Raw genomic sequence first — 13,555 nt, 5'->3', positions numbered from 1 at the left:
AAAATCCAAAGCAACCCAAAACTTCCATCACCTCATTTCCACAAGGTCTGGAGAGATTTTTAATTTAAAATGAAGTATTTAGAAACATTTTTAAATACTGGAAATAATATTAACCATGTTAGAAATATTTAGAACCATAATAAGAAAAACCCAATTTGTGCCTTCTGCCAAGTTTTTTTTTTTAATTAAATTTATTTTATTTATCTATTTTTGGCTGTGTTGGGTCTTCGCTGCTGTGCACGGGCTTTCTCTGGTTGCGGCGAGCAGGTGCTACTCTTCATTGTGGTGCGTGGGCTTCGCATTGCGGTGGCCTCTCCTGTTGCACAGCACGGGCTCTAGGCACGCGGGCTTCAGCAGTTGTGGCATGCGGGCTCAGTAGTTGTGGCTCGCAGGCTTAGCAGCTGTGGCAGCCTCGCTGCTCCGTGGCATGTGGGATCTTCCCGGACCAGGGCTCTAACCCGTGTCCCCTGTATTGGCGGGCAGATTCTCAACCACTGCACCACCAGGGAAGCCCACCAAGTTTTACTATTAAAATCAATCTGATGAATGTATGGTTAATATACTTTCCATTAATAAGTAACATCATATTGGAATTAATTTTTGCTTACTTTGGGCTGAAACAAAATGTAATTAAAATCTTTTGATAAGGCTGTAACCTCCCTTCATTAGGAACATAGGAGATAAATGTGGTAATATCTATGTTCTTTATTTTCCTTAAGTAGGTTAGATTATTTAAAGCAACATCTGTTCTTTGTTGAATATTTGTACCCTGTAATATAAAATCAGAAATAAAAGAATATTCAGGCAAAACACAAAATAAAATATTTTAAGATTAAGTCATAAAATAATTATTGAAATTCCAGAGTCTAGATATAGAGAATATGTATGTTTTAACAGTAACATACATAAATTTGATCAAGGCACCTCATAAAATTAAAAGAACTATTGAAAAATGAATAAGAACAGATATAGATTACTATCAATGTCAGCTGAATTTACTGAACATTTTTAGGTCACCCTTGGAGACACATGAAATGAAATCATATCTATCTTCATGTTAAAACATATTTAGAAAAATTAAACAGCTTGTTGGTTATTAGTAAGTTGCACTACTTACTTACCAATTCTTCTCCAACAGAATCATCTTGCATTATGGCTACCCAATTTATAGGTTCTGGGCTATTATTGTATAGAAGTGCATGTTCAATCTTTGACATTCCAAAGAAAACAGGACCAAAGCTTATGCCTTCCAACTTTTTATCATTACTCATGTTTAACAATTCAATAATCTGCTCAACAACATGAGCTTTGACATTCAAGAATATGTCTGGACGATCTCGCAAACTCACTCTACAAGATAATGAATTATACATACATATTTTAATTAGAATTCTATATATTTTATTTTTCTCCTAAATGTTTATATAAACAGAAATTTTATAAAATCACATAATAATTAAAATTCAAAGGACTAAGAGCAGTTCCTTTCACGTATGTGCCAGAGACTGTCATGTCCTTCTGTCTGTCTGAATCTGCAAAGTAGAATAGCATATGTGCAACCTAATTCATTGTCTCCAGGAAACAAGAAAGATGGAAAACAACTGCATGAATTGACCCCAAAAATCACTTACTGATATTTCCATATCACCAATGATTTACATGGTCACCTGTAGCTCTAGAATTCTGAGATTCTTTTCTAACTCATCCCATTCCCCCAAGTCCAACAGCCAACTTCATCCCCATCCTAATAACCCAATTCCCTACAAAGTAAAGTATCTCAGCAAAACTCCACTTCTTTGCTGAAATGAATATCCTCCCTCATAAAACTTCACTTTCCAGACTAATTTGAATTCACTGTTGCAACTTCTCTCCATCCCGCATTTATCCCTCTCTGGCATAAATGCAATCCTTTTGAATCTCACCCTGTCAGATATCACAGATCACTGACCAATTCACAGCCATCACCAAAGTCATTAACTTTGTATCTCTGTGTATCTCTGTCACATTGGGAACGGTTGATACCATCTCTTTCCACATCTCCCCTCCCTTAGCTTTCTTGACACCATACTTTCATGGCTTTCCTTCTAACTTATTTAGACTCTGCCTTCTCATTCTTCTAAGACTTGGATATTTTGTAAATTCCATGAATAATGCTGTTTCTCTCCTACTTTTTTTATACTCTACCCTCCTCAAAGTTATTTTCAACATTTCATGCTTCATCTACAACTTATGAACTGACAACTCTCAAACCAATATACCTAGACCAAATTTTTTTCTGGGACTCAAGATAAGTAAATATAATAGGCTCCACAGGATTCTGCAAAGCAAATCAATTCCAGCATTCCAAAACAGAATTCAAGATCTTCTCTCACAGACCTGAACCTCCTCTTACCTTCCCTTTCTATAACCAGTCACTAAATGTAGTCAAATCTACCTCCATAACATATCTCCAATCTGCACACTTCTCTCCCTCCATACTCCCAATTTGTACCTTAAATGAGGCCTTCATTATTTCTCTTCTGCTTTACTGTTAGAATTTCTAGTCAGGCTATCCACTCCACATCTGTACTCCTCGATTTTGTACACTGCTATCAACATGACCTTTCTAAAAAGCAAACTAATCAAGACACTCCCATCTTAAAACCTTCCTGAGATTCCACAGCCTTTACAATAGAACCTAAGCTCCTATCAGGGCTCAGAACTGTTTCTCAAACATTTTTTTTAATTGTGACCTTCAGTTAGAAATGCATTTTACATTACAATGCAGGACACATACACACACACACACACACACACACACACACACAAATTTTACAAAACGCCACTTGCCCTTACCATGTGAGATGCATTCTGATGTTTTCTATTTCATTGTTTTAATACTGGTGGTGACCCATTATAGTGACTGCACATTCTGCTAATGAACTGAGACATATAGCATTAAAAAATGCTGTCCTATGAGGTCCTTAACTGGACCCTGCACCATTCTGTTTTTCTGGTCTCATCTCTCATCACTCCTCACCTCCATCTCTTTGCCTCAGATCTCTTGATGTGTAACACTGTCTATTAACCTGTAGGAATTCAAGTCTTCTACTTGCACTGCCTGAAATCACTCATTTAACCCACTCTCATCACCAATACCCACCTCCCCTTCACACAGACACACATACATACACACACACACTCAGCCCAAATCACACCACTGCTCTTTGCCTGGCTAATTTCTACTCAACCACAGGTGTTTGGTTCAACTATCACCTCCTTAGTGGAGCTCTTTCTTGATCCACTCCCTGACTCCAACAAAATCCAAACTAGGAGCTCCTGTTAGGTGTACCCATATGCCATTCTCTGGTTCTTCCCATTTTTCAGTCCCTAGTGCTTGGCAAATAGTAGATACTCAATAAATGAATGCTGACTGAAAGAAGAAGCTAACATACATTCAAATACAACAGGCATATATGAAAAGTGAAACAGGAAAGTATTAAGCACTACACTAGAATTAAGAACCATAGTATATACTCACTTTTCCACTTCATTTACAATTATGGGCCAGTCTGCACAGAAATCCACTTTAATAACCATTGATGACTTGGGCTGCACAATACCACTGGTTGGAAAAGTGACAATGGGTAACTGGCCCTGGTATTCTGTTTTAAACATACCTAAGGAGAACAAGAGCAGATGGTTTACATTTGGATCCTTATAATGTTAATGTTCACACTCTTAGTAGAGGACAGAGACACATTACAGAGTTTATGGTCTATTGTGGACCAAGAATCACAGCTTTGATTGTAAGTCCTGTCTCTAGGGTCATCCAATAAATGTGAGCCTCGTGTTAGGACTCAACCCTCATCAATAGCTAAAATTTTCTGTCTGCTTACTGTGTTCAGACACTTATGCTAAGAGCTGTGCATATGTTATTCTATTTAGTCCTCATAATGAAATCTATGATTCTGGCTCAATCATTACCTCTATTTTATAAAGAAGGAAACAGACACTTAGAAAGGTTGAGTAACTTGTCCAAAAATACACAACTGTTATGATAGATTAGATCATCAACTCCAATTCTTTAACCTTCTCTGCATCCCCACTGTTACCCTCCCGTGGACTAAGTATGTTTTCCTACCCCTTGACGGGGCCTGATCACGTGATTTACTTTGGCAAATAGCATGGGACTAGAAGTGACAACATGTCAGCTTCATCCCCAGATGTTCTCTTGCTCTTCTACCATGGAAAGTGTTTCTTTTAAGAAACTGCTGTCCCGTTGGCCTGTGCCTCAGCATTGGCAGATGTGAAGCAGAGCCACCCAGCTGACTCAGAGACATTCAGTGAGTAACAGATCAGCCCCAGCTGCCTCAGCTTGAAGCAGAGTCATGCAGCTTAGATTAGTCAAATTCCAGCTAATCTGCATAAAAATGAGAAACTAAAAAAATAATTATTTTTTTAAGATATAGAATTACGGAGTGGTTTGTTACATAGCAATAGTTGACTACTACAGCTAGTAACTAACTAATAGAGCTGGGATTTTCACTTGGATGTTTCTGACCACAGGGCTCACACTTCTAGCCACTACCACTACTCTATAAACGAATTAATGCAGTTCACATATGGAAAGGGTGAAAGAAATGGGTTTCTAGACTCAAATAGCCTATGAGGAGGCCACAAAAATTTCTTATTCTGAAAGCAGAAATGGTCCATAATTTATGGTAATGTTTGGTGCCTATCTTAGAGCATGCAGGTGAGATCAGATACTATCTCTTTTTCATCGTTGTGGTCCTGGCACCCCACATGGTGCCTAGCACCAAGCAGTGTTCAAAATGTCCAATAAATGGGAGGTAACCAGTCATGAGTTTCTTTGATATCATTATACAATATTAACACAAATGAGCATGCTGCCAACATAAACAACTTTGAAAATTCCTAATTTACCAGTTTTAAATCACATTTGATGACATTTTCCAAAATTAATCAGTTAACTTAGGAGAATGTAATATTAGCGTAATAAAAGTACTGAAAATATAAAAGATAATAAAACTTTAGGTTCAGAGATGACCAGATGAAAAAGGCAAACAGTAACAAAATTTGTTAATCCAATCATTTTTAGAGACTTGCTAATGACATAATATTTAAGGCTTATTTTTTTCTGTCATAATATAAAACAAAACTCTGTAAAATTATATCCATTATGAATAAATATTATTGACTCAATTCTCCAGGAAAAGAAAACTATATGAGTTCAGTTAAGTCTGAGTCAGTGAAATAGTTTCTATACTGTAACCACTTTTCTGTAGTTTGACAAAAGAGTTTTCTGTAGTTTGACAAAAGAGTTTAAGTGAATGGTTCAAAAGCTTATTCAGGAACAACCCCTAACAAAAGAACATTGTTCAATCTTTTAAATATATTAAAACAGTGAGCTCACAAACATTACTGTGTCTTATGTAACTTTAATATCATTAGTAATAATGAAATATTTGACTGGTTTTTTAATTGCTCACAACAGGCGCAAGAACATCATCCTAGGAGAAGGGTGTCATTGAAGAATTTTTTGTCATCAAATTTTCATTTCTTTTCAGATGTGAAACTGGCTGATGTGTGGAGAATGAACTAGAAGGAGATAAGAGGTGACTCCAGACAAATAATTTAAGTTGATGTAATTATAAGGGAAGAGAAGATTATGGACTGTTGTAAAAAAGTGACAGTGAGACAGAGAAAAGTAGGATTACTCACAATATAAGGAAGTGAACAGACAAGATTTAATAGTTGACTGAGTAAGGGGGTAGAGGGTGAAAAGGAGGGAGGTGTCAAGGATTTGCCAAATTTCTGACTTGGCCATATACATGGTGGTGACATTCAATGAAAAACAGAAAAGGAGAAGTTTGGGGGAGACATTGAGGAGTTTAGTTTTAGACGTGTTAACTCTGAAAAACCTGAAGGAAATGCAGTCTTGTACAGACTTCAGTGAAGTAACAGGAATGGAAGTGATTGCCTAGGGAGAGCAGGGTGACTGAGGAAACATGAGGGTCTATGACAAATCCTAAGGAACACTCACTTCTAATGTACTGAAAAAAGGGACAGCAGTCCACAAAAGAGAATTAAGGAGGAGGGAGAAGAAGAATAATTCTAACATCAATAATGAATATTTACTGAACACAATATATGTCAGAGAGTGTGCTAAGCATTTTATTAATCATCACCACAATTATAGGAGGAAGGCGCTATGTTTATCTTTAATGTATAAGGGAGGCAATGAATGTTCGGGAAGTGTAAATTCCTTGTCTGGGGCCTCCCAGCCAGTTAATATTGTAACCAAGATTTGGGACCTGGAACACTTCGCTCCAGGTCAAATCAGTTAAATGAAGGCTTACTGAATGCCTGGTATATGCCTAACATTGTGTTATGCATGAAAAGTATGTTGAGATTTCATGACATCAGTTTCCATGAAAACAAAACAAAAAAAATGCATTGACAATAAGTAGTGGGTGCTTCTCTGGGTAGTTAGACAGGATTCTGAGGACCACTCCTGGGTCTGGTCCAATTTAGCAAATTTTCTGGTTTACAGATGATGCCAGGCTTTTCTAGACAGTGATGTAGAGAGATGATGCTGATGATCAGGGGAAGGAGGACAGCATACATTAAGAGCAAGAGCAAGGTCATATATTTGGGGCAAAATAACCCCCCAAAACCTAAAGGAGTCCTAAGGTAGCTGTTTAAACCCAGAAATGGTATGTAAAGATCACACTAGAGACTTTAAAGACTATTCTACATCATAACACAGTAGTAGAAAAAGTACCCAAAGATTCAAGAGGGGAAGAGGGAAATGTGTGCAATTCAAGGCATGCTAAAATAATGTTTTTTCAATCTTCAATGATAAAAACTGAGAAACAATAAAGACATAAAAGAGAACATGGAGTTCCCCAGCTCACAAAACACTAATATTAGAAACATCTTAAAGATTAAACCATGTCTTTTCAAGATGAAAAGACAAGCACTACTTTGTAAATTTAGGAAACATTCTTATAAGGGGCAAGACAACAAAATGTATTCAACAACTTTCAGCTAAATCTAGGGATGGTTACTCCATAATAGACTATTAAAATAAAACATCATGAAGTTGTTACATAAACTTTGGCTTCTATAAAACTGAAGATAATAACCTCAGTGACACTACCAGAGAGAGAAAACAAAGCTATACAAATCATGAATCTGTTGAATGTGGCTTTTTAATGTCTTCTTAAGTACACATATACGTTTGTAAACTCTTGATCTTTGACTCCAAAACTATAAAATATTTGTCACATAAAATCTTTTTTGAAAATTTTATTAAAATCATCTTTGGTTGCTGAATCTATTTTCTGCCTAAGTGTTTTTCTTCATGAAAATGCATTATAATTCTCATGAATATTTATATATTGTGCTTGTGGGTAATGAGGACTTTATGACACTTTACGGGCACTTGCTACTGTGAATATAAAACGTACTATCAATTTTGGTAAGGGTGGAAAAAATAATATCATTCAACTCCAAAAATGAGGGACAAAGTCAGCACTAAGAAAATGTGTTTCATTGATAACAATTTGTTTCAGTTAGTAAGGTAAGAGTAATTAACATTTCATAATACTCAATTATAATTTACCAATATAGTATTAACTACAAATACTATGCACACACAAAATATTAATACAATACTAAAAGTCAATGTGGATTACTTTTCCTAAAATGTAGGGACTCAGGTCCACACATATACTTTTATTAAGTAAAATAATATTAAATATTCAATTAAAATTATGTATTTTTTACTTATAGAGAGTTTTTATAAGTAATAAAACTGTACAATTTGGTGAGATTTTAGAATAAAGAGAGGATATGATCAAAACTTTAAAGGTTTTGGAATGGACAACAGTTAAGAGAGATTTTGGAAAGTAAAAGAATACAAATAAAATTCTCTCAATTACATATCACTGCTCTATAACCAGACAATCTAAAGGACCATACAGCCCATAGTCAATGACCATAAGAGAGTTCATCCTTAACACTGGAGTCAGCCCACAAATGAGCCTAATATTCCACAGTCTGACAGGCATCAGAAATTCAGCCATTTAAAAACCAAAGCATGGAAAGTGAAATGAATAACATTCAGTGAGGAACAACTATCAGTTTTATTTGTTCATATCCCAGAAGAAATCAGTAAAGTGACAGACTGCCTTTGTCTTAATAATTCCCACTGCTCATTCAAGCAACCCCAAAGAACGTCCTCACTTACTGTAAAACGGGTTTGGATTTAAGACCTGTTTTATGTATCCAACAAGCAGTCTCAGAGAGAAATGCCCTCCCTGTCTGGAGCTAGTCCTCTTCTCAGCTTGGGGAAAATGTGAGTCTTATCATCCCAGATGCTGACCATCCAATCAAGTGAATGAAAGGATAAGTGATTTTATGCCTACAGTATATCATCAATGAAGAGTGTGCATACACACATGCATGTGCACACACACAGACACAGGCACACTTATCCCTTTATGGAAACTCTTAGGTCACAGTAAGAATGTCTAGAAATAATCCAGTATGGAGAAGAGAGAAGCACTTTTCCTTTCAACAAAATGTTAGTAAGAGCCTTCTAGGGATCATCATGTGAATTCAAAGTTGAATATGATCGAGAAAAAGAACAAATATTTACTGAGTGCTTGTGATAAGTCAAGTACCATATTACAACCTTAAGTACATACATAATTAACCACAGTATGTTTTATTAGCCAGTTTATAAATGAGGAATCTGAAGTTCAATGTCCTTAAAGATACTTGCCCCAGATCACACAGCTAGTAAGGCACTGTGTCCTGATTCTATCTCTGGAAAGCTCTAAGGACTATGTCACTTCCACGACACCACCTTGCCTTCTATCCTCAGGGAGATCATCAGTCATCTGAGAGTCAGGTTGTATTAATAAGAATCATAAGGATGTAGCTTCATCTTTCCTGATATTACCTATCAGTCTTTTACAGTCATCCTACTTAAGGACCTTCAGTTTTGAGCCTTTTCAAATAACATAATTCTTCTGGAGGGGTAGGGTGAATCAGAGAATCCATTAATTGCAGAAGGTATATATTTCAAACAGTACCAATTTTCTTCCAAAAGTCTAAGTTAATTTATATGACAGAAAGTATTTACCTGGTACTCTGCCATGGTTAATGATATTAATCTCTTTACAATATACTTTACTATTGGCAACCAACGTCCCAAAATTAACTTCTGACTCAATTTCCAGTTGACAGGATAGAATCAACCTAGAAGAGGAGAAAAGAGGATGATATGATGAATTTTTTTTTCTTCTTTTTTTCTTTTTTTTTTACGGTATGCGGGCCTCTCACTGTTGTGGCCTCTCCCATTGCAGAGCACAGGCTCCGGACGCGCAGGCTCAGCGGCCATGGCTCACGGGCCCAGCCGCTCCGCAGCATGTGGGATCTTCCCAGACCGGGGCACGAACCCGTGTCCCCTGCATCGGCAGGCAGACTCTCAACCACTGCCCCACCAGGGAAGCCCCATATGATGAATTTTAACAACTATAACCTCATGATCAAATCCACAGGGGGACATATATAGATATTTTTACCTTAACTCCTAAAAAGATATTTCAGTTTCCTTATAGGTCTGCTGGTGGCACATCTGTCAGTAAAACAAACTGTAAAATAAAGACACGAAAAAAAGATAATGAGACACATTTTAAATAAAGAAATCAGACTTTATGCATAAGTACATGGTATGCCTTCCCAAGTACTCACCTTGAGAGGTTACCCACACATCTGAATATTTTTGTAGCTCAAAATATATTTGGAACTCTGTTTTGGAATCTCCTACTAAGCCTATAATACATTCTTTTGCCCCCCCCCCCCGACCCCAAAAGGGTGCAAGTTATCTGAACAAAGTAAACTAGTTTGGATGGTCCAAATCTGATGAAATAAAAGGAGCTATGATACTATAAAAATATCACTTGGGGACTAAAACAAGGCCCAAGAACAAAAGGATACAATTGATTTTCCATGTGTGTCGCCAATTTAAAGGACTCACTGTAGCGTATCTGTAGCATATGTTTTCATAAGCATTTAAAAAATCCATTCTAATCCTAAATACACATCTCATAATGATATATATATACATATATATTATATCTGGATAATAATTTATAGTTTATAAAGCACCATTAAGTATATTATCCTGTTTGATGTTAACAAATTTCCTGAAAGGTAGGTAAATATTACGGCTCCTAGGTTACAGATAAAAAGCCAAAGACTTAAAAAGCTTAAATGTTTTATCTAAGGAATTATCTGGATATAACGTTGGGGAACTTAAACTTGAATCCATTTTGTTAGACTTCAAGTACATTACCTTAGAAACCTAACAACGATAACAATAGCATCAGTAATAAATATAGTAATAACTAATCTTTATTGAGTCCTAAGATTATGTGCCAGACACATGAATTAAGTAATTTACTCCACTTAGGATACAACCTCCAAAGCATAAATGCATACATACATACAATCATATATACATACAAACACACTAAAATTCATAAATAAAAATACCTGAACAAAACATTTACAAATACTGCCTATACATTGGTGGTCTGGGCCTTCTTTCTGGGATCTGTGTTTATATGTGTTTGTGTATTACTGGATAGGTACAAACATTCCAGAGATCAGCCAGGAATGTCCTACTTATGCTGCATAGTCTAAGAAATACCCATGTTCTTCTCATAGAGATTGTAATTTTGTGACAGGAAAAGATCAATGACCTTGTACATCTCCTTACAATAATATTTATATGTGTATACATAATTGCATTAATAGTTTACAGGATCTAAAAGAGGAACCAGTTACACAAACAATATAAGATGTGAAGCTGAACGTTTTTTCAAACTTTTTCTCTAGCTAGATGTGGAAAAGTATCTTAAGAAGAATTTCTTAAGAATCTTCACACATACACACACATATACATGTACATACATGCATACACACATATATGGTTTAACCTTAGCAGTAAGGGTGTGGTAAAATGGCAATATATAACAGTTTCTCTGGCTTTCCTACTGGTTTCTCTTCTCCTTGTATAAAAAACATTTTCTGGCCCCATATGCACCACAACACGTCAAGACAGTTGACCTCTGAGGACAATAAAGTATCTAGCCACCTATCAGAAGAAGTGCCTCTTGACTCCAAATGCCTTCTGCAAGATGAGTTACCAGTTGAACCCTGACTAAGGATCAGAGTTGAAGGAAATTCTGGAGAGGGGAATGACCAACACACTCATGCCAAGTACCAGTGGTCTCCAAACTCGGGGATGTTCTGATAGCTAAATAAATACCTTCCAATGATGCAAAGGAGTAGCTTATTCCTTTCCTAACATGTGTCAGCTGTTTGATTCCTATGCAGAATGGGATGTTGTGAGAAAGCAGAACTTCTCAACAACACTGAGAACCCAAATAATTGCACATCTAAATTTAGTTTATGAAAATAAAAAAATGCAAGGGAAATTATAAAAAGACTTATATCTAATACCAATATTAATATTAAATATTAATATTCTAATATTAATTCTGCTGGTGCCGGATAAACAGAGACAAAAGAATAACACCTATGGAATCATATTTTGCTGGGGAAAAGAAGGATTATGCATGTATGTATGTGAAAAAAAACACAAAAATTTTAACAGCAGCTCTAACGGGTAATTTTATAATGAACAGAACTATACTTATTTCAATATAAAATGAAAAGCACAATGTCCTGGTCAAATAAATTATTTGTATTAAAAAAATTATTTGTATTAAAGTTAATCTGCAAACCAGTTACTTAGTTCTGTATTATATTCATTATATCAGTCCATATTTTTCAGCCAATCTCAAAAAAACACCATTTTGATTTTTTGAAGCCAAACATCTGCATTATTTAAAATTCTGTGAAGTAAATATGACAATAATTTAAAATTAAATTAAAATGTGACTATGGGTTCACAATAATTCATTTAGGAATACATCCATCATAAAAACAGAAAGTAGAAGGGTGGTTACCAGAGGCTGGAGGGTAGGAGAATTGGAGAGATACTGTTTAAGGGTACAAACTGGGAACTAGTAGATAAATAAGTCCCAGAGAGCTAACATACAGCATAGTGATCATAGGCAACAAAAATGTATTATAAACTTCAAAGTTGCTAACAGACTAGATCTTAATTGTTCCCACCCCAGGAAAGAAATGATGACTATGTAATGTGATACTGGTGTTAGCCAACCCTATCATAGTAATATATTGCAATATATAAATGTATCACATCAACATGTACACCTTCAACTTACACAATGTTATATGTCAATTGTATTTCAATTAAAAAAAAATAACATAGGATGAGAAGGAACAATCATTGAAGAGGTGTAGTAGCAAGGAAATCAAGAGAATAAAGTGGCCCACAAAGGCAGTAATGGTTAATTGTGTCTAATGCTTCTGAGAAATGGAGTAAGATAAAGGCAAAGGAGGTATCAACAGACTGGCAATATGCAAGAGCTACTTCACTGGAAAGCCGGGGAAAACAGCCCCTCTGGAGTTTGCTGGAGTGAGAATGGAAAGTAAGATTGTAGAGACAGCAAAAATAGCACTCTTTAATAAATCTTGCTATCAAAAGGTACAGAAAATATGGTGGAAATAAAATAGGGAGCGAGTTCAAGGGGAAAAAAAGAAAACATGCAATTGTTGGACATTTTTTAATGATTTTAATTAAAAAATAATGGAAAACTAGTCTTCCATTTGTTTTGAACACTACAATTTGCTAAAAATTTGTTCTTTAAGTTCAGTTGTAAGGAAACTGTAGATACAAAAAGCCCTATTAGTCATAGAAAATACAAAATATTACTATGACCCTTAATATTTGAAGAGTGCTCAAAATATTAGCATGAAATATGAAGAATACATACCCAATTAGAGGGATCTCTATTGTTTTATTTCCTATTGAAATAAGAAGTTGGTCAAAAGTGTCTTCATTCTTATCAGGATGATATTCCACCATAGCTGTCGTCTGAAGGCCAGAAGCAAGTGCTTTAATCCAGATTGGTCAAAATCAGTTTGAACTTCAGTGGGAGGAAAAAAAAATCAAATTATACATCTTAAGTCCTAATAAGAAAATAGTATGAGCAACTGTAGTTAGGAGTATACATTATTTCAAGAGATATATCAAGACATAGGCAATATTCCTGCCCTAAAGGCAAAGACTTAATGATCATATCTATACCTATCAGATTCTAGATGCTTCAGATATGCTTTTAATGGTACACAAACTGAAACTGAAAATGCAGTCAGTCAAGAAATATGTAAATGCTTGTGGGCTCCTTTAGAAGTATGAGGTACTAGAATACAGAAAAAAAGGGAAGAGCAATCTAATGAAAATGTTACTCAGTCTAAATACATACACAATATAAACGTGCACATATACATACAATCATAAATACATACATCATTTTATATACTTTCTGCATAAGGACTTGGACTTCATAACTTGGAGGAAATATAAAAAGGAATAGACCAA

General features: G+C 35.6%; 1 protein-coding gene across 1 annotated transcript in view; it reads right to left on the bottom strand.

The window, feature by feature from the left end:
• Positions 1-13,106, bottom strand: part of CFAP47 (cilia and flagella associated protein 47) — a gene marked incomplete at both ends in the record, with an annotated part of 506,613 nt that extends 493,507 nt beyond the window's left edge. Inside the window, 6 exon segments of the mRNA XM_082864365.1 lie at positions 609-769; positions 1,122-1,350; positions 3,521-3,659; positions 9,158-9,273; positions 12,948-13,072; positions 13,074-13,106. Coding sequence (XP_082720491.1) covers positions 609-769; positions 1,122-1,350; positions 3,521-3,659; positions 9,158-9,273; positions 12,948-13,072; positions 13,074-13,106 — 803 coding nt within the window.
• Between the last annotated feature and the right edge of the window lie 449 nt (positions 13,107-13,555).

The sequence above is a fragment of the Leucopleurus acutus genome (genome assembly GCF_964270905.1).
Source record: "Leucopleurus acutus genome assembly, chromosome: X".
Classification (NCBI taxonomy): domain Eukaryota; kingdom Metazoa; phylum Chordata; class Mammalia; order Artiodactyla; family Delphinidae; genus Leucopleurus; species Leucopleurus acutus.
The sequence above is the reverse complement of the archived record's forward strand: the minus strand, read 5'-3'. Positions and strand labels throughout refer to the sequence as shown.